At 37.8% G+C, this 22289-nt stretch overlaps 1 protein-coding gene across 1 annotated transcript; it reads left to right on the top strand.

Moving 5' to 3' along the window:
• The first annotated feature begins 44 nt into the window (after window positions 1-44).
• Window positions 45-21317, top strand: DDIAS (DNA damage induced apoptosis suppressor). Its single transcript, XM_080815499.1, has 5 exons — window positions 45-138; window positions 9369-9497; window positions 16185-16346; window positions 17298-17415; window positions 18510-21317. The coding sequence occupies exons 2-5, from the start codon at window positions 9385-9387 to the stop codon at window positions 21012-21014; spliced, it is 2898 nt and encodes a 965-aa protein (XP_080671625.1). The 5' UTR covers window positions 45-138; window positions 9369-9384; the 3' UTR covers window positions 21015-21317.
• Window positions 21318-22289: the final 972 nt, after the last annotated feature.

Raw genomic sequence — 22289 nt, forward strand, 5'->3', positions numbered from 1 at the left:
TGAGGAACCACTACCAAAGCGTCACTTCCGGCGGAAAAGGACGCGGGAGATTCGATTGGAAGGCTCCTGGCTGGTCGCTAAGTCCTGGGGTCTGCACCAACGAGCGTTGCCCGGGCAGGTTTCCGTCCTCTGCTTCAGGTGAGGAACTATGGGAAGAGATTCTCGGGACGCGCAAAGGGCGAGACTCCTAATGAGGTCCTCAGTGTCGTTATAAATGAGAATTAGAACATTCTATGTTATTTTTTTTTCAGGAGTTAGTCTTTTCTGTAAAAGGTTTCTGAGAGTAAAGAGAAAAAGGTCAGTCATTTAAATTTTAGGCACTGCTGTTGATAAGAGTTCAGCTAGCGTTTACTCAACATTTACTAAGCCATCGAGCTAGATGTGGGTGAGCGTCTGGAACCGGTAATACAAAGAGGGAAAGTACTATTCCTGCTTTTGGGGTGCTCAGAATTAGAGATTTTGCAGGCTATGCCGAGTAATGCGTGCTAAAAAGGGATCTTTTTCTTTCTTTCTTTTTTTTTTTTTTAAAGATTTGATACATTTATTTGAGAGAGGGTGAGAGAGAGCACAAGAGCAGAGGGAGAAGCAGGCTTCCCGCCAAGCAGGGAGCCCAGTGCGGGACTCGATACCAGGACCCTTGGGATCCTGACCTGAGCCCAAAGCAGACGCTTAACCGAATGAGCCACCCAGGTGCCGGAAAAGGGGTCTTTCAAACTGCTTGGATGGCCTAGAGAGAAAAGTGCTTATCAGTGTGCTCAAACGGGAAACTTAAGAGTTTTCCAGATTCCTTCCTTGTCTCATATTCGGCTCGTCCTTATCAGCCTCTTAATATCTCAAATGCATACAATTAACACCAAGACTGCTACATAGGTAGGCGACTAGCCTCCCAGCTGGCTCTTACTTCAATTGTGTTATTTTCCAATCCAGTCTCCGCATTGCCAGGCTGTATGATAAGTCGCAGATCTGGTCGGGGCACACCCCCCCCTATTTAAAACCTTTGTTGCCTCCTATTTGCCCTGAGGTTTAAGTCTAAACTCCTTCACGTATTTTACAGGGCCTTTCTCGTCTAGCTTTTGCCCATCTCTGAGCTTGTTTTTCACCACTCTAGCCCTAGGCTCCAGCCCTGTGGAAGGAATGTCTTTTTTGAATTCCTCAAATGCACCAACCCACCTCACCTCACCTCCAGACCAATTTTTACTCCTTCCTTAACCTGTATTTTATTAAGTCAGGAAGCCTTTCCTGACCTTGCAAGACTGGGTCACAAAGTACCCAGTAGTTAGTCATCCTGCAGATAGTTTTAAGTGCCTTCCTTTGCCAAGAGTTACTAGGTACTGGTATTAAAATGGTGAACAAGTTAGATTCCTCACCAAATACAACTTAAACCTTTGATGGATGGAGTTAAGGATAATGGGAAACTGAGTTAGGTTGGTCTGGGATGGCCTTTCTGAGGTCTTAAAACACTAAATTCAGCCAAGTAAATTTGAAGATCTTTTTAGCTTTATTAAATGATTCAGGTAGCATCTTAGTAGCAAGTAGAAGGGCGGTCGGGAGGGTTGTACAAAATAGGTTTTTATGGGAAAGAGGGTAGGGCTAGAAACTTATTAGCAAAAGAAAGGATTGTTCCAAGCAAGGTCACTCTTCCTGCTGGTCGGGGAGCAGGAAGTCTTATCATGCTGATTACCTTTGATAAGATGGGAGAGAGCCCTTGTTGGCTTTGATCCGGAAAATCCCTAACTGACCAGTTAAGACTGTATTTCAGCGGAAGGTTGAAAACTGCAATTAGATTAGGTATTAAACGCCAATTTGGGGACCCTGCCTAAATGGACTCCATTTTGGGTCTGTAGTTTTCTTTTTAACAGAGGAGTTGACTCTTAGAGTAAGGCCTAAAAGATGAAAATGATCCAGCCATGCAATAGAAAAGGTTGTGCAAAGGCCCTAAGGTAGAAAAGAGCTTGACGTCTGAGTGTTCAAGAACTTAAGGAAAGACCGGTGCTGCTTGAAATGTATTCAGAAAGGACAGGTGGTGAAATGGGCCTTAAGAGATGAGTAGCGACCAGATCATGCAGTAGAGGCTATTGCAGCAGCAGAAGTAATAGGTGATGGTGGTTTGAATTAAGGTGGTGGCAGAATATATGGGGGGAAGTGGATGGTGGTTTTTAGGTACGGAAATAGATCCAAGGACATACAGATGGGTATAATGTGGGATTTGAGGGAAAAGGGAATGAAAGGTGATTCCTAGGTAACTGACCTGACTTAACTGATTGGAGAGTAGTGCCATTTGCTGAGATAGAGAAAACTGTAAAAAAAGAATGTGGTGTCTGTCTGATCAGATTGGGGCCTCCAGATGTGGGGCAATGATCTGGTGGAAATGGGTAGCACAGGCAGTGCAAGAATTCACCCAAGACGGCACAAAGGAGATAGTTTATTGAATATACCACAAGCGAGTGGCAGGCAGGACAGCAAAGAGGAGACGTCCGCCACAAGAGAGTGGGGCTATTATTTCAAGGAGGAAGGTGAAGAGGTATGGAGACATACAGAATTTTTTCTTTTTGGTACTTTGGAACTTTTTGGTAACTGTTCCTGGTTGTAAGTAGCCCATTGGTCTGTTAGGGACAATGGATATTTTGAGGTAGGTCACCTGATAGGCTTGTCTGTATTCAGCCAGGTGGTCACTGGGCCCTTTTGCCTTGCTGTTCATACCTCTCGGCTCAAGCCTATTGTCTAAAAGCGGTCTTTACAAAGAAGTTTAAGAGGAAACTAAGAATTCAAGTTTTTTACCTATTAAAACTTGAAATATCTATGAGACGTCAACATAGTTGGCTCTCCAAAACTGTCCCCTCGGTGTGGAAGTCTGGAGCTTGCAGATATTGTATGTACCTGTGTGTCACTTCCTTAGTAGTTACACATTGCCTTAGCCAATAGTTTTAAGTGTCTTGAACACAAGAGCCTGTGTTTTTTTGTCTGTAACTCTTTCCTCCTCCCCATCCCTAAAATAGTATTACATTTACCACAAATTCAATAGACAAACTGTAGTACTCGCTAAGAATTTCTTGGGTGGTTCTTGGATTTTTTGTTATTGTTGTTAGGGTTTATTTTGTTTTGTTTTAATAGGCTCCACACCCAACATGAGGCTTGAACTCATGACCCTCAGATTAAGAGTCACATGCTCTACAGACTGAGCCAGACAGCAGCCCCTTCTTGGGTAGTGTTTTTAAAGTATTTTTCACCAATATTTCTCCAAATAAAAGAGGTTTTGTTTTTTGTTTGTTTAGTTTTCTGTCTCCTGCCTTCTCATCCCTTTCCAGAATTTTCATGTTAATGTCAGTAAATCATTTCTCAAGGACTTGTTTTGACTACTTTTAGAAAAATTAGACAAGTATGCACTCTCAAGGGTGACCATTAGATAGTTTTAAGTGAACGACTTAAAATAGCTGAGGCCTCTTGGGCCTGTGTAATATGAAACAGGAGATCTGAGAGCAACAATGTGACAGATTTTCTTGCACAGCATGAACAGTTTTGGGAGTATAGAGGCTGCCCCAAGATGGGGCACTCTGGCATGAAGATTATTTTGAGTTAAAAAGCAATTAAAACCCAGCAGATTCAAGAAGAGCCCTTTTCTTCCCCCCATAACTGCCTGAAAAGAATGTAGATAGAGGACCTCATCCAAGATGAGAGCTATCTCCACATTATGATACATAGTAAGGTATGGTAGAAAGGAGAAACAGCAAGGCCTGTTTGATCAAAGTCCTCTCTTATTCCCATTGTTTCTGAGTGGCCCAGCAAGTATTTGTTTACCAAACATTGACCCTTTTTAATTTTTTTCTGAGGATTGCATGCCTTCTCGAGGAAGTCCTGGACCCCTACCCACTTCTACTTAGTTCAGGGTGACATATGTACCTCATTTTGCCTGTCTTTGGAATTTTCAGGAGTATGTGAATTCCCTCTGTAAACATGCTGTTAAATTTTATTTTCTTGTTAATCTGTCTCATGTCATTTTGGTTCTTACTGCAGCTAAAAGCACCTTGAAGAGGACAGGAATTCATGTCCTCAACAATGTTAAACAATTAAATTTTTCTTCATGATCTAACATTTAATAAGAATTATTCTAGATTTTCTAGTCTAGCCCAAAGGAGAAAAAATTATGTCACTGTATGTGCATATAGGGGCATGGTTTTTGTTTTGTTTTTAAGATTTTATTTATTTGAGAGAGAGCGCAAGAGCGAGTGAGACTGAGAGAATGAGTGGGGGGAGGGGCAGAGGGAGCCCAGCACAGGACTAGATCCCAGGACTCTGGGATCGTTACCTGAGCGGAATGCAGACACTTAATCAACTGAACCACCCAGGTGCCCTGGTTTTTCATATTAAGGTGTCTTCTAGGAAATTGGTAGTGAAGGAGTTTAGATAAAAAGGCTCCAGATAGTAGAGCAAAGATTTACAAAATAATCTGAAAGAGATTCTCTCAAGCTTTATGACTTAACTGTAACCACATTAATCACAAGTGTTGTTCACCATCAGACAGCCTCAATGGCTAGGCCAATGATTTTCAAATGTGGGCAACATAAGCATTATCTTGTGAGACGTGCAAATTCTCTGGCCCTCATCCCAGATTTACTGAATCAAACTCAAGTTGGGGCCCAGAAGTCCATTTTATCAGGCCCTCCCGGTGATTTTGATGGACACTAAAGTTTGAAAACCACTTGGCTGATATGAAAATGGATGGTGATTAATGAGTTTTGTATCTGGGCCCACTGACAAAACCATCTCTAGTGAGAAAAGAACACATCAACTATATTAGCCTAATTCCCTTAAAATATTTGATTCACCTAATACCCCTTTTTCAAGCAACTTCCTCTTTCTAATTTGGTTTAACATATAGTTATACCCAAAAGAAAATGTGTGTTTAAGATGTGTCCCTTCCCTGTGACTGTAATTTTTCATGGTAAATTAATAAAGCATCTTTGGTTATGGTTTAGATCCCCATATAGCTTGATTAGAAAGAAAGCATGTATTCTATGTTAAATACGGGACCCATGTATTTTAATAAATCTCAGTCAGTCTTCACTCTTGGACATTCCTGGGAAATCTTCTGGGACTTCAAAACAAAAGCTAACTGAGGTCCTATTTAGTTCCATTAACCTATCCTGACATATATTTTTCTCCCCCCTCTATCTCAACCTCTTTCTTTCTACTTTTAAGTGTAAGAGATGGAGAGGACCCAAGGCTTTCTTTGTATGTTATTTCTAAGTTCACTACCTAGTATTTTTATTATATTTATTCATTTTTTAAAGCATAAACATAATACATTTTCAAAATACTTTTAACATATAAAGAAAATTAAAATCACCTTTAATCTGACAACTATGAAAAATTGTTTCCAGAAAAAGATTATGTATTTGCCGTGGTGCCTGGGTGGCTCAGTGGGTTAAAGCCTCTGCCTTCAGCTCAGGTCATGATCCCAGGGGCCTGGGATGGAGCGCCGCATAGGGCTCTCTGCTCAGCAGGGAGCCTGCTTCCCCTTCTCTCTCTGCCTGCCTCTCTGCCTACTTGTGATCTCTGTCAAATAAATAAATAAAATCTTTCAAAAAAAAAAAAAGATTATGTATTTGCCTATTCTCCGTCCTCCAAGCTACGACTAGATTAGTCCCCTTATATTTTCTCATAGCATTATGTATATTTCTTTTATAGAATTTGCCACGTTATCAGTTAAATTTTTTGTGTGATTATTGTCCATTTTGCCCAGCACTTATCCCCCAATACCTGGTATTTAGCAGTTGCACAATGAATAACTGATAAAATTGAACTGGAATATGATTTTCTGGCTGTGATGGAGCTGAAAGAAATTAAATGCTTCTTCACCATCCTTCCCAAGAAAATCAAGAAGAAAAATAAATTGAAAGAGATACTATATATGAAATTGTTCCCAAGTCCATTGTAAGATTTTCATAACTTTGGTATTTACTTGTTCCTGATGTTTCATTCAGTTCTCTATCAAACATTCTACAAGTCAAGCAGTAGAGAGAGAGATAAATTAGAGGACAAGTGTCATAAAGGAAACACTGTAAAAAAACAGCAAAAAACAACAGTGGCTGCTTGAAAGGATTTTACTGGATTTTTGTCTACTGGACAATTAATGAGAAGCCTTTTTGCCATTTTCTGGGGTTACCAGGTGAAACACAAATAGTAAAAATAGTTGACTGACCTTTTTCATTTTAGTTCTCAAATTTTCCTTTAAGTTGTAAATACTGTGGTTTTTTTAGACATACTTTTTTGACCCGCTAGAGGGCAATAGACCCTTAAATAAAGACAGTTTACCCAACTTAAAAACACAGCAATTAGTGCTTGCACAATTAATTTAGAAATTAATCCCAAATATTTCTGCTTGTGTTTTCATTTGTTGTTGAGCTGTCTGCCCAATTAGACAGTAAGCATCTTATTTTGCATTGTTTCCTCTATAACATTTAGCATAGTATCCTAGTTATCGTTAAGGTTTAGTCCATTTCCTAAAGTTTTAGTTTGATAACAGTTGTGTCAAGAATATGATTTGATGTAGTTCCCCATATAGTTGTGGTACAAAATAAAACTTTATTTTAGAGCCCTAAAGAAGATAGTCTCTGCTCATTATATGACCACAATTAAGGGGGAAAATGGAAATGAGGATATAATGCAAATGTTTAAAATAAGTTTTAAATACGGTACTGTATATGAAACTACTCTGTGCCTGCTGATGTGTATGTATACAAATATAAGATTATTTTGTGATTTGGTAAAATTGGGTTTTATATTTAATGGTGTATGGTAAAACCAGCTTAGGAAGAACAAGGCTGAAAATCAGGAAGGAAGTTAACAGCTGAAGTTCAGATCAACAGTTTTTAAGCTTGGCCCTGGGGATATAATGAGATGGTACTTCTAAGATCTTACTCTGTTCCAGAAGAAAACATTAAACAGGTAAGTTTATTAGGATGTGATAAGTGGCAAATTAAAAAATAGGGTCCTTTACCTGGGAAAGCTTCTTGGAGAAAAAGGCCCTTAAGAAGACTTCTTAAAGAAGAATAAGCATTAGCCAGGCAAGTGAAAGAACATTTTAGACAGAGGAGGAAGGAAAAGAAGCAAAAACAGAGAAATGTAAAATGTATTGTAGTAGGGGAGTGTTTTACCTCTGAACAAAGGATACAACTCAGATTATCTTTTTGTGTTCTCTTTAGCATAAATTACTAACACTTAAATAACAAAAGAGAACCAAGGAAAGAGGTGTTAGGGAGAATAAAACCAAATGGAAATGACTAGACAAAACAAATGTCAGACCTCTTTGTTAATAGAGGAAGACTTTTTAAAGGGGGCTTTAAATAAAAAGGGAAGGAAATCTATTATGTTGCATATACCTACTCCTATAAAATTTTTTCTTAAATTGCAAAATTCTGCTTATAGTTTTTTATTCAGTGAATATGGATTAAGAACATACTTTGTGGGCACCTGAGTTGCTCAGCTGGTTGAGCAGCTGCTTTCGGCTCTAGTCATGATCCCGGAGTCCCAGAATGGAGTCCCAAGAATACTCTAGGCAAAGAGAAAAGTACAAAAACCTGAGGAGGGAAATTGGTGTGTCTGAGGAGCAGAAAGAAGGCTAGCATGGATTGAAGTGCAGAGATTAAGCAGGAGAATGTTACAGGGTGAGGTAAGGAGGAGGGGCTAGATGACCAAGAGCCTCATAGGCTATTGTAAGGAACTGAGGGTTTATTCTAAATAGCACAATTTTAAGAAGGATGACATTTTTCAGGTAGGGAGCTTTGCCCTACTTTATCTCCCAAAGCTCATAAGTAGCTGTAACACCGTGTTACACCCTTCCACAAACTGGATTTTAGAGGAGATATAGAGGGAAGATGCCTTTGCTGACCTACATTCCATCATTTGTTGTGTTGGAAAGGAACTTGAGGTTAGGAGCACTAATGCAGTATTTTGTGACCTTCCTGTCTTCCCCTTGTATTCCATTCCCCTACTCTACTTTGTCCTTAGAGATTGCCATGTGACCTAGATGACAACCAAATCTGGGATTACATGTCTTCTTGTGGTAGAACCTTACTAGTCATGTATCCTGAGGGTCCCAAAACAAAGATGACAACAAAGAACAAAGAGTTAGGATTAGATTTTTTATTTTTTCTATGTTCCCTTTAATAACATAGGTCAGTGGTTTATAAAAATCCCTTTATGTTTCATCTTTACAAGTTTTCATCTTACTGCCTTAGGTGGCAAGATTTTATTTTCACAGAAATGTTTTGCTTGATAGAATTGGTATCACTTTAGATTTCCCTTCCATAGTCACCACATTTCTACATTTATGGTCATCCTTAGGAAAAATGGTATCTAAAAGAGTCTATTATGATTTTTAAACTAATTTCCATTTTGTCTGATTTTGCTAATGGCAGTCACAGAAGCAGTTCCACTCATTTTCAGAAATTGAAACCTTTTCTATATGTTTACAAATGAAAAATTTATGATAAAGTTCTGTCTTGAACATGTACAGAAGCTTTAATTTCAAAAGATTTATATCATGCTATAAATAAGCTAATCCATTTTTTAAATTTTGATAAACCAACATTGATTTTTTTTTTTAAAGATTTTATTTATTTATTTGTCAGAGAGAGAGAGAGAGAGTGAGCACAAGCAGACAGAGTGGCAGAGGGAGAAGCAGGCTCCCTGCAGAGCAAGGAGCCCGATGTGGGACTCGATCCCCGGACGCTGGGATTATGACCTGAGCCGAAGGCAGCCACTTAACCAACTGAGCCACCCAGGCGTCCCCAACATTGATTTTTTAAACAGAACATTATTATTCTACTTCTGAGTGTTTTATAAAAGGATCTTAAATCTCTCTTTTAACTATGTTAACATTTTTATTTGTCTGTTTGCAGAATCAGAATTGTCTTTTTTTTTCTTTAAGTTGTATAAAAACATATACACTGAAATCTAGTAAAGGGATTTTTTTTTTCAGCCTAAAAGCACCATTACCCAATTTAGATTCTTTAAAAGAATCATATAAGTTTATTTAAGTTCCTTCCAGTTAACGGAAGAAACAAGTTCTTAAAGCTCTTCTAAAGTTGTGAAAAGGATTAAATTATATCATTCCTGAATTACAGGGATGCTGCATTTATTTAAAAACAAAATTTGTTTGAGCTACTCTATTTAAATCGTATTTTCTTGCTACTAACACTTTTAATTAGGCAGAAAAATAAAATGAGTTTTTCAATATCTTGACACATACCACAAAAGACACCTATTTGAATGCTTTACAGTGGAGGCTAAGTTGTTTTCCTAAGAAGTGAATTATGTACATACAATGAAAGATTTTCCATTCATCCCATGGCTATTTTGTTTTGCAGGCTGCAGTGAGAACATATGAATAGAGGAAGAAAATTTCTTCTGGCCTCCGTTCTTGCTCTCCAGAATTCCAGTTTTACATATCCTTCATGTCAGAAGTGCTTCTCTCGGATAATCCTGGTCTCCAAAAGGTAAAAGTAAAGTCTGTAAGCGTAAGAGAGGAAATACGTGTGTACACTGTAGATTTCCTACAGCTCAACAGCAAATAGGGACTAAATTCACCATACCATACATCATCCCAAGAATGGAAAGGAGACTAACTGTGCTGGAGTGTTTAGGGAAAGGACTTGTTGAACCAGGACTATAGGTGAGAAGGGGACACGTGATCTGTTGTGGGAGCCAGAGCATTGGCCTTCAGGCTGGACAGAGAGACAGCAGTAGGGAGAGTTGCCACATTCAAATCTCTCTGAGGCAAGGTAGAGCGGTTAGTAGATGTTTCTGTCTCTGTCTTTTTTACCCTCAAGCCCTGAACAAGACTCTAGCTATTCTTCCTTCATCTTGTGCTGGCTCTGAAAGGAGTCTCTAAGTCTCCTTGTAAGTTTTGGTTCCACACAGACCTAGTGGTATCTGATCACCTCCAGGTCCCAGGCCTGGCACATGGACCTGCACAGAAAGAACCATGGGCAGAAGAGGCACCAAGCATGGAAGCCCAGCTCAAGTGTGTACCTCAGGAGACCCAACCTTTCCCAGAGAGTGAAGATACCCAGAGTCCAGGGACAAAGGATCACTGTTACAACCACTCATTACTGAAGTGGAATCACAGGTGTTCTCAGAAAAACTCACCACCAGCACCTCTACATTTGGAGCCACCTCTGAAGTTGAGGGCACTTTAGAGCAGCAACAGAGAAATCCCAAATTGGAGAGACTGAGGCAGTCCCCTGCCCAGTGGAAACATTTCAGACAGGTGATTGTCACCCATAAGAAAACTTCCGCAGGGAAGGAAGACCATAAATGTAGTGAATGTGGTGAAGTCTTCATTTATAATTCATGCCTTATAATCCACCAGAGAATTCATTCTAGAAAAAAACCCTTTAAGTATAGCAACTGTGGGAAAACCTTTAACCAGAGCTCAAACCTTGTTGAGCATCAGAGTATTCATACAGTTGAGAAAAACCCTACAAATGTCATGAGTATAGGAACTACTTTAGGTGGAGTGCTCATCTTATTCAGCATCAGACGATTCATTGAGAAGAGAAGCCCTCTGAGTATAATGACACTGGGAAGACTCAGTCAGAGTTCATATCTAAGTCAGCATCTGAGAATGCACAGTGGAGAGAAACCTTTTATATGTAAAGACTGTGGGAAAGCCTACAGATGGAGTTCAGTGCTCCTTAGACATCAGAACATTCATTCCAGAGAAGAACCTACCCAATGTGCTGAAGGTGAAAACACCTCCAGATAGAACTGTACTTTTGTTTAATAAGTTGCAGAACTAGATTATATTAAAGTTATAAATTATTTTTAAAAAAACCCACCATATACCAGGACAGATTCTCTTGGGTCGGTTCTTTAAATCCAGAATAGAATTGTCTGGTAATCATCTAGAGCTGGGCGGTGGGGGTGGTGGGGGGGGTGTTCAGGTTACCTCCAAGCCTTTGCTAGGTACCTGCTTTAGAGAAGACAAGTACTTTCTTGAGAGTAAATCCAATCCTGATGCAAAAACTTAGTCCACTTCTGGGATATCCCTGGAATGGTGTAGGGTTTGTTTGTTTGTTTGTTTATTATATGTTTATTTTCACTTCATACCCAGATTATTTTTTTTTTTAATAAATAAATTCCTTCAGAAAAGGGACTATTAGAGAAATCTCTGTACCTTTCAACAGCTTGACTCACAATACTTTATTTGTGGTCCTGAGATGCTGGCCAATTATACCTGAAAGTCTAAGGTTCTTTGATTTTTAAAGTATAAATCAGGATTAGGATTGGAGTTCCTTAAGAATACTTTCTTTTTGGGGCTGGGTGGCTCAGTCAGGTAAGCATGTGCCTTCGATTCAGGTCATGATCTCATAGTCCTGGTATGGAGCCCTGCAGTGAGCTCCATGCTCAACAGGGATTTTGCTTGTCCCTCTGCCTCTCCCCCGGCTTGTGCTCATGTTGTGTGCTCTCTTTCTCCTTTCTCTCTCTCAAATAAATAAATAAATAAATAAAAAGAATACTTGGGGCACCTCGGTGGCTCAGTAGGTTAAGTGTCCAACTCTTGGTTTCAGCTCAGGTCATGCATGGAGTCTGCTTGACATTCTCTCTCTCCCTCTGCCCCTCCCCCCAACTTACAGGCATAAATACATCTTTTTTTTTTTTTTTTTCCTTTTAAGAATACTTTTCTTTCTGCCTAGAGGAGAGAATATATAGTAAGTACTTGGTAGTAAGTAAGTAAAACTTACTAGTGTGCCAGTAATATTCTTAAATAGTCAAGTTAGCATTTAATGGGGAAGGATTAGTAGTTCCAGCCCCTATCTAGACTAAGAGATCCTTCTAGTTATTATCGCTGTTCTTTTATTGAGCCATTCTCTCAAGCATTCATTTGTAAACTCAGAAACACCCTGTTTGTGTTAGTCATCATTAAATCCTCAACATCCAGCCCAAAGGTCAAGTTCATAGAAAATACACAGAAGGGGCTTCTGGGTGGCTCAGTGGGTTAAAAACCTCTGCCTTCGGCTCAGGTCATGGTCTCAGGGTCCTGGGCTCGAGCAAGCATCAGACTCTCTGCTCAGCAGGGAGACTGCTACCCACCCACCCACTCCCCCACCCTTCCAACCCCCCCCCCCCCCCCCCGCCTACTTATGATCTCTCTCTCTTTGTCTAATAAATAAATAAATAATCTTAAAAAAAAAACCACAAAGAAAATACTTGTTAAGTGAATGAATAAATGACATTATGATAGTGTTTATAAGTATACTTACTGCAGGGACGCCTGGGTGGCTCAGTTTGTTATGTTAAACCGCTGCTTTTGGCTCAGGTTGGGATCCTAGGGTCCTGGGATTGAGTCCCACATCTGGCTCCTGGCTCAGCAGAGAGCTTACTTTTCCCTCCCACTCTGCCTGCTACTCTCCCTGCTTTGTACTCTCCCTCTCTGGTAAATGAATAAATAAAACCTTAAAAAGATTATTTAAAAAAGTATACTTACTGCAATATATCATGATGATTAAAAAACATAATTCTCTGGAGCCAGACTCCCAACCCTGTCACTTGAATTATCTGGGCTTTCAAAATATATTTGTGTCATAGGGTTTTTATAAGACCTAATGAGTTAATATACACAAAATGCTTAGAACATTGTGTGATACATAATCAGTAGTCAATACATGTGAAATATTTTTAAATTGTTTTGTTTGCTCTTTACCAAGTTACTTCTTATGAAGATAACCTGCAACAAAAATATACATTGAACAATATTGCCATTATTGCCTCTTTGGCCTGGTAATAACAATAGATAACATTAATGAATGTTGACCATTTGCTAAGCACTATGCCGGGAGCTTTATAAGCTTATCTTTTAATACAACAGCCCTATGAGTGATGCTATTAATGCCAGCCTTCAAAGAAGAAAATTAAAGCTTAGAAAAGTTAAGTAACATGCCCCAAATTACACAGCTAACTAGTTAGTGGCAGAAACATATTCAACCCTAAAAATTTGGCTGCTGTCTGCATTACCTAATCACTATATTACCTTCAGATTAACAGTGGAATTTCTATCCAGAATGACATCACTGCCCCCTCTTTCCCAGAGCTTAAGAAGCCCTGGGTAAGGGAGTTCTGACTGAACTATTTAGGTATACAATAGATTGAGCAAAGAAGGAAATATGAGGATCCAGCAGTAGTTATTAAGTCAGACTTTAAAGAAATTTACAAACTATAAAACAATGCCCTTCTCTTGATGCTAATTTTTTTATTTTGGAACACAGTTATTTTTCATAAAGATGATTTTTTTTTGGTTAACCACGCAATGGATCTATTATTTGAGTAGATTATAAATATTTTTTTAGATTTCTCAATTTTAATTTCTTATTTTCATTAATATTTCATATTCCGTTAAAAATATAGGTAGATATTAGTCACATAGAAGCTCTCTGGCGTTCTCAGTTTTTTAAGAATATAAAGGGGCCTGGGTACCTGGGTGGCTCAGTTGGTTAAGTGACTGCCTTCGGCTCAGGTCATGATCCTGGAGTCCCGGGCTCCCTGCCCTTCCCTGAGACCGAAAAATTTGAAGACTGCTATTCCGTTAACAAATGATGTTTTTGGAAAATAGGAGTGCCTCTAGAAGTTAAATCAGGGGACTGATTTGAATGTGTTGTCTCTACCTTTGCTTCTCAAAAGGTGGTCTGAGAAGAGCTGTATCAGCTCATCTGGAAGCTTATTTGAAATGCAGAATCTTGGGCCTTGTCCCAAACTTAATGAATCAGAATCTTTATTTTAACACAATAAACAAGGTATTTACAAATGGAGCAATTGAGGTGGATTTTATGACCCAAATCTAAGGATTTCAATTCCTAGCCTGTAGTTTTTCCTTCAGTGATGTCTTATAACTGTAAGAACTGTAAGGCTAATGATGAACTATCTTGCAAGCAGAAGACCAATGATAGTCTAACAAAAACTAGGTTTTTAGTATTAATGCATATATATACTAAATTATATATACTTTAATATATTTATATTATCATTATAATATTTAACATAATAAATATGTATAATCCAAGAGGAATAAAGCTGGATTAAAATAAATAAGTGTCAGTATGGACTAATAGATTAGAGGGTTTTAAACTTTAATATGCATAGAAATTCCTGGGCTGCTTAAAAACATTTGTAAACTGCAAAAACGCTGATGTATATTTTTCTAAGATTTGTCGAGAGGTTTACATTAGACCTGAATGTATTATTAATACGTAAGAGTAAGGATAGATGAATGGATTGGCATGCAGCCATTTTCAGTGTAGCAAAAGCAAAAAAATAATTAGCACAGATCTAGTGATGGTGAATCAGTAATTTACACAAAGGATTAACCTTTGTTCAAAATAGTCACCTTGTGAGCTATGGATTTTAGGCTCCCCCTGGTGGTTTTCTGGCAGTAACCAAATTATACAACTATCTCTAACATTATTTTCTATTTGCATTTTGCCTTTCGTTTTTAAGCCAGATCATTACGGTCATGAAGGAAGAATAAAATCCTAGGATTAACCATTACCATAAGATGTATTAAGAGGTCAGTTTGCTAAATTAAGAACATGAAAGATGGCTATCAGAGTTAAAGACATTGCAGAAAACTAGAAAGGAGGGAAACACTAGAAATGACAGTAATCATCACAGTATTTAGTATAATTATGAGGACGAAGCAGACTGACCACATTAATTTGGCAAGATCTGCACTACATTCTTTCCTTACTTTCTTTTTTTTTTAAAGTGTTTTGTTGGTTTTTTTTTTAAGATTTTATTTATTTATTTGACAGACAGAGATCACAAGCAGGCAGAGAGGCAGGCAGAGAGAGAGAGGAAGGGAAGCAGGCTCCCCGCTGAGCAGAGAGCCCATGCGGGGCTTGATTCCAGGACCCTGGGATCATGACCTGAGCTGAAGGCCAGAGGCTTTAACCCACTGAGCCACCCAGGCGCCCCACTTTCTTTTTTTTTTTTTTTTTTAAGAGTTTATTGAGAAGAGAGAGCATGCACCAAGCATGTGCACACAAGTGATGGGAGGGATAAAGGGAGAGGGAAAGAAAAAATCTCAAATAGACTCTGCTGTGCTGAGCCTGGAGCCTGACCTGGGGCTGGATCTCACTACCCAGAGATCATAACCTGAGCTGAAATCAAGAGTCCTATGCTTGCTTGACTGAGCTACCCAGGTGCCCCTATTTATTTTCTTTCTTACACTTTGTCACATTTTATTCTTCAATCCTGTTTTTTTTGTTTTTTTGTTTTTTTGTTTTTTTTTTGCAGATTAGAAAATCAAGGATTAAGTAATTTGTAACTATCCCAAGACCAGACCACTAGTACATAACAGTAGAGTTACAATTAACCACAGTAGTTTTTGCCAAGAAAGCCTTTGGCCATAGTTATATATTGCCTTAAAAACAACTTTAAAAATGTTTCACACCTAATTTTGGTAACCTGATAGATTCTCAGCATATTTCAAAGAATTAAAGAAAGTACAGGTTGTTCTTATATTGGTGAGAAAAAGAAAACTAGGTAATTTGTATATCAATATTTATTAAATGTTTCAAGATTATTCATCATTCTCTTAACAGATATTATTCTCTTAAAAGATAGACCTTAAACATCAGGTCTTCTGTTGGTGTGGTCCTCATTTCATTGTTTACTTTGCCCCCCCCCCCAATTCCACACTATAATATGCCTCAATTTGTTAATGGTAATTTAGCTACCTAATAAGAATATCTTTCTACCTCCCCCTTCCTTTCCTTACCCTCTCTCTTTTTCTCCCTCCCTCTCCCTCTTCTTTTCTCTCTCTCCTTCTCTCATGCACACAGGTTTTATTTTTCCTTTTTTTAAGTAAGCTCCACGCCGATTGTGGGCCTCAAACTCACTACCCTGAGATCTAGAGTTGCATGCTCTACCAGCTGAGCCAGCCAGGCACTCCAGTTTTCTATCAATTTGGTGCTACTTAATTTAAGTCAGGAAAAGTAGTTCTCATGAATAGAGAAATTGAAAAGATCCTGATCTGAAATCGTTTAAGAATATGAGTTATATAAGTACATTTGTACACAAAATATTATTTTTAATCTTTACTTTTCCAGATTTGTTTTCCATAGTAAAAAAAAAAAAAAAAAAAATAGTGAACATCTGTACTTTTTTTTTTTCCTCCACTCTTCCAGGTCTCATTGTCCAAAATGTGGCTCTACTGGTAAAGCTGAAAATGCCAATTATAGATACAAACTTTCCTTAAAAGTTGCAGAATCTAACAAATTATTTGGCATTACTGTATTTGGAAGCTGCTTAGATGCATTTTTTGGTCTTACAGCCACTGGTTTGCACAGGTAAGACTATTTAAAGTATTTTTTTCTCTTAGCTACTCTTTCAGTATATCAGTAGAATTTGAAGATACATGTTTTTAAGGTAATACGCATTTGCTTGAAAGATAATCACTTGACCTCAGATTATCAGTTCCTTTTAAAAATGATCAAATAAAAAGGTATGTATTTTCTCATTACATATTATGACAATGTTAAGCTAGGCTCCTTTTTTTCAGGGAAATTTAGCTGTCCTAAAAATATTAGTTTACAATACTGTAATCCATATTAGATAGATAGATTAGATTAGATTAGATAGATTAGATAGATTAGATAGATAGATATTAGAAGATAAGAAAGTAAAATTGTTTCAAACTAAAGGATTATCCAGACTGAGGAGCATTAAAGTAGCTAAAGTCCCTTAAAATAGAAGAAGCCATTGAGGGAATATTTGCATATCAGAGGTTGAAAATTTGTCATTTCTTTCACTTGCACTGCAACATCATCTGCATAGTTTGACCTATTGAGGTGTCCTGAGATGTAAGAATGATACAAGCGATTAAAAGCTTTTTCTTCCCTTCCATCTCCTACTCTTGAGAATACTCTCTCACTTGCCAGAAAATAATCTCTGTCCATTTCCTTGTAGTTGAGAACAAACTGGATTATCAAAAGAAGAAAGACTTCCTCTGCTTTGAGGGCTAGAGATCCCACTACTACTCCTACTGCCGCTTTTCAAATAATTGCTGGGCTTGATTACTAGGAAGGGATCCACTTTATACACGCTTGATCATTTTTTACTTTCTAAGCTATGGGAAACTAAAGGGAGCAAAATGCCTACCTTTTAAAGTCTTTTTTTTTTTTTTCTATATGTCACTCAAAAGGTTTATGCTGCATTTTCAAACTAACTGTATTTTTTTTATGGCAAGTTAAAAGTTCAAAGCTTTTGTCTTCATATTTTTACTTTTCTTTCTAATCAAGGTACATTCAGGATCCTAATGAAATTTCAGAAACACTGGACAATGATGCAGTTCGGAACCTATTAACTAAAGCAGTTGAAATTTGCTTTGTTGGACAAAGCTTTATTTTTGGAGTGACGGTAATTGAGACTAGCTTTCTTTTTAGTATTCTGTTAACATTTTCATTGTAATAAAATACTTTGAATTTTCTGAATAGTTTTTGGAGTCATACATGTAAGAGTCTGTAGAAGCGCTTTAAACTGTAAAAATAGGCTAACCGCGATCTGTTAAAACACCATGTGTGACAGCTTCCTCTTTCAAGTCAGAAGAGCCCAGTTCAGATGCTTTCAGAGCTTTAAAAATGTAAATTAATTTTAAAGTCAGAATAGTTAGATATTTTGTTTTGATATTTGGTGTTTATTTCACTCTCCAGAATTTGTTTAAATTCTGTAGTAAAACTTAACTCTTTATTGGTTTGATTCTGTCATCTATAAAAGTAGGAAAGAACTAACATGGAAAAGAAAGTATCTGAGTATTTGTTACTCTAAGAATAGGTGGGAAGAATGGTCTTAAATAATTACAAAAGTGATTGTAGAAGTTATAAGAATATACTGACTGTAGGAATAATCGTTTTCTGTCTCATCTATGCTAAAGGGAACAAATAGAAATTTTGCCCACACTTGAATCCAGGTTTCAAAAGAGGAAATAGCATTCCACAGCTAAACATTGAGAAAAAATCAAAGTAACAGTGAAATCAGGAGCCACTGAACTTTTTGTTGTTGTTGTTAAAATCTTAGATGATTTTTGTTTTTTTCTTCTTTTTAATGAGTGAGAACTTTTCCCTAAACGTTCAAAGTTTCTGGAGTCTAATGAGAAATATAATAGTAGGTACTATTGAGCAACTACTGTTTGCTTGGCACTGCAGTTTTCCTTGTGTTACTGATAATATAATAGTCCTGCATATTTATCCTTATTTTATGCATGAGAGAACTAACGTTCAGAGAAGTTAAATAATTTGTCCAAAGCCCCAATAGTAGTAAATGTTAGAACCAGTCTCTTTACTCCAAGGTTTATTTCTATTACTTATGCTACTCTACCTAAAACACTATAGGAATTCAAATTTTGGGGTAGAAGTTACAACTGTGTCTATTTTAATCTGTTAAGTCTCTGTTTCACTTTTGAGTCAAAAGAAGAGATTTTTGTTCTCATTTAAATTCATTTACTACTTTCACAGAATTTTGGAAACCGAGATGGACAAGGTTCAGATTCTAATAACTTCTTAAAGCAATGCTCTAACCACAGGAGAGAAGTTAAAGCATTAGTAGCTTGCCAGATTGTTCTACCAGACCCAGGTGTTGCCAGCTTCACTGTCATTGACTACTTCCATCAGCTTTTGCAGATTTCTGATTTCAGGAAACTTGATGGTGGCACCCAGGCATCAAGTAGCCACTTACTTGCTTCAGAACACACGGATAGTGATCTCAGCAACATCTGTGACCCTGACAGCAGTTCTTGTTTTTTCAAGTCCCATAGCAGAGGTAATTTTTCAAGATTCTGGCAGGCATCACTTGAACTCACTTCTACTCTTTCACACCTAACAAATGATGATTTTTCAGCTTCAGAACAAAGCAAGGCCATTGGTACTCTTCACCAGAACAGAAAGTACATCTCTTTTACAGAGGCCACTGCTTCCAATAATAGCTGCCATGATGCCTTTCAGGGTTCTTGGAGCCTTGTTTCATACATGGATAAAAGGAGTACAGCACAGAAGTTGGATGAAGAGCTTGGCTTACAAGCTTATCAGCCCACCGCAGTCCATAGCAGTCATGAAATCAGAGTTACTCACCCTAATTTTTTCCCTTTGAAAATGCAAGAGCCCCTTGAGTCAGGTAATAAAAAATCCTTCCACAGTGCAGTGGAAATTAAAAATAGGTATTCCCCACGTGAGCCCACATGTCACCAGTATCATGATTTAGATAACCCCAATAGCCTTCAGGAGAGATCTACATTTTGTCCACCTTCATCACTCAGACTTGAAGAGGTAACTGGTGGTTCCCAGGACTCTGACGCTGAGATTTGGGATGATCTGCCATTCTCTGAAAGCCTGAATGAGTTTCTGGCAATTATTGAAAGTGAAATTGCTATAACCCAGACAGATGCCAGTAGTAGGAAGTGTCTTCTAGATAATGACATCGATAGATTACATGCAGACCACAGCAGGTTATCTGTGACTTCCCAGACAACTACTGGAGCTGTCCATATACCACCTATAGCTTTAAGATCATCTCAAACAACCATCAAAGCAAGCTGTAGCAAAGATAACTTCCTTTCCAACCGTGAAGCAAATCCAAGTCCTAGTGTTCAGAAGGAGTCACAGTCAAATAACACAGCAGAGGCTGTCTCTATAAGTAGTAATGGAAGTGATATTTCTGAATATTTTCCACCAAATTCTTGTCAGTCAGCTCTGTTTCCATCTTCAGAAGGTTTAGAAACAACAGGTACTCTTAAGTCTACCAGAATTCCACCACATAGGGCTAAAATTTCACTTCAGTGCAATACTTCAGAGAGTGACCATTCTTATCTCAGTAGCAAATATTTCAAAAGATGTGGAGAAAAATCATTTTCAGAAATGAGTGAAAAGTTGGTAACTTTGCGTTCAAGGAGATGTAATATTTCTGACTTTTGCAACTTAGAAAATAAACAACATTATAGGTGGCCAAAGAACCAAGGCGACAGTTTTACAATCTGCAGAAAGCTTACATATCCTTTAGAAGCACTTTGTAGTAGTCCCAAAAGTACAAGTACACTGAAAGAAATGCCTTGTGGACATATCAACAATAACTTAACACAGAACTATTCTACTGGTCATGAAGGTAGTAGCTACAATGCTTCTGCTGATCTCTTTGATGATAGTGCTAAAGAAATGGAGATTACAACAGAAATTACTAAAAAGTCACAGGACATTTTGTTACAGTCGGGAAAATCTTTGGCAGAAAGTCATCATACAGAATCAGATTTCTCACTGAGATCACTTCCTGAGAATTCCAGCCAATTTTCACAAAAGTTAACTTTGCAAAGCATATCTGCTTCTGTGTGTCCAAGAACATGTTCTTCTCCACCTCATTTTCAGGAAGATTCAGAATATGATTTTGGAGATAGTCAAGATTTTGTTCCATGTTCACAGTCAACTCCAGTCGCAGGATTCCACCAAACAAGAGCTCATGGGGTAAAAGGAGCTTTCAAAAATTTACTTGTCTTTTATTCGGATCTTGATGTTAACCATAAAAAAAGAAGGATTTCCTCTGAAAGTGATGCACACCAAGCCACCCGTAGGTGTCCAAACAATGTAAAGACACCCAGCCAGAAATTCAGAAGCCCTATTAAATCTGGCATTACACAACCAGAGGTTTTCAATAGTCCTATTGCTGAGTGTCCTGAAACTGATAATGAATGGGTCCCTCCTACCACAAAAAAAGTATTTCCTAGAGAGATGCTTGAATTCCAAGCCGTGGCTCTAAGGAAATGCTCTGCTGCTTGTGATTCTACTGATCAAGAAGAATTACTGAGAAAGAAACTGAAATGTGTCAAACGAAGAACAAGTTCAGGCTGGCTTTCTGAAGAGTCAGTTTTGGGACTTGATTCTTGTTCAGAAGTCCAGCGTTGCTTTCCATTTTCAGAAAATTGCCCACCTTCTGTGCCTGAGAATAAAAACAGTTGGTCTCCTGAATTATTTTCATAGAAAGTCAACCTGGAGCCAGCTGCTAAGCTTTTAAAGGTAAGTCTGTTTGGAAATTTTTGCCTGCTGTAGTATGGAAAGCAGTCTTGAAATTTGAAAACTCAAACAGAAGCAATAGAAAATAGGTTTTTTTGTGCTTTTTTAAAATGTAAAGCCATTGTTTTTCCCACTGTTTTATCCAGACTACACTCATTCAAATACTTTGGCACTTTATCTTACTGTTGATTGTCCTGTAGTGATATTGTTAATTTTGATTGTTAAAAGTATTTGTTAAGATCACATGTACATTCAGAAATAAAGTTTTTGCAGACCAAAACTTAAAGTCATAATTGTTCTGCCCAGCTTAGAAAATGCCTGCTATGTATTAGGGCCAACTACAGTGCTGCGTTTGTGATACAAAGCTACGAGATCAGTAATCTCAAAAAATTTTAGTCTCCTGGGTAAGACAGACATAGACAATTTCAGTACAATGCAGTAAATGCAATGATAGAGGTTTTTAATGGGTACTAAAACATTTATGTTGCTATGGGAGCATGATAGAGAATCGATTCACTAAGCAACATATATGGGTTGGGGATAAGATCAATAAAAACTTACTGTTTAGAGTTAAATGTGAAACAGTCATTTTTTATTTGGTAAATATTTATTGAATGGTTACTGCATGCCAGGCACTGGGCTAGGTGCTAGGAACTCGAAAATGAAAGTCAAGCCCATTCCTTCAAGAAACTCATGGTCTATTAGTGTAAACATCTACTTTTTTTTTTTTTTAAAGATTTTATTAATTTATTTGACAGACAGAGATCACAAGTAGGCAGAGAGAGAGGAGGAAGCAGGCTCCCCGCTGAGCAGAGAGCCCGATGCGGGGCTTGATCCCAGGACCCCGGGATCATGACCTGAGCAGAAGGCAGAGGCTTTAACCCACTGAGCCACCCAGGCGCCCCATAGATTGAATAATTTTTAACACTTTGCCTTTTGTGTATGTGTGTATTTGCTTTTACTGTATCCCTATAGATATATAGTTGTTTTTGATGAATTGTTTGAAGATAAGCTTTTCACTTATCATTTCACTCCCAAATACTTAAACCTGAGTTTCCTTAAAGTGAAGACTTTTTCTTCCACATAATTACGGTATCATTATCGTAACAAAGAAAAATAACAGTAATTATCCAGTATCATCTAATATTCAGCCCATTTTCAAATTTTTCTACTTGCCCTAGATTGTCTTATAATTGATGATGTTTAACCAGGATTTAAGTTTCATCCATGATGTTTCATTAT

The sequence above is a fragment of the Martes martes genome, assembly GCF_963455335.1.
Source record: "Martes martes genome assembly, chromosome: 10".
NCBI classification, from domain to species: domain Eukaryota; kingdom Metazoa; phylum Chordata; class Mammalia; order Carnivora; family Mustelidae; genus Martes; species Martes martes.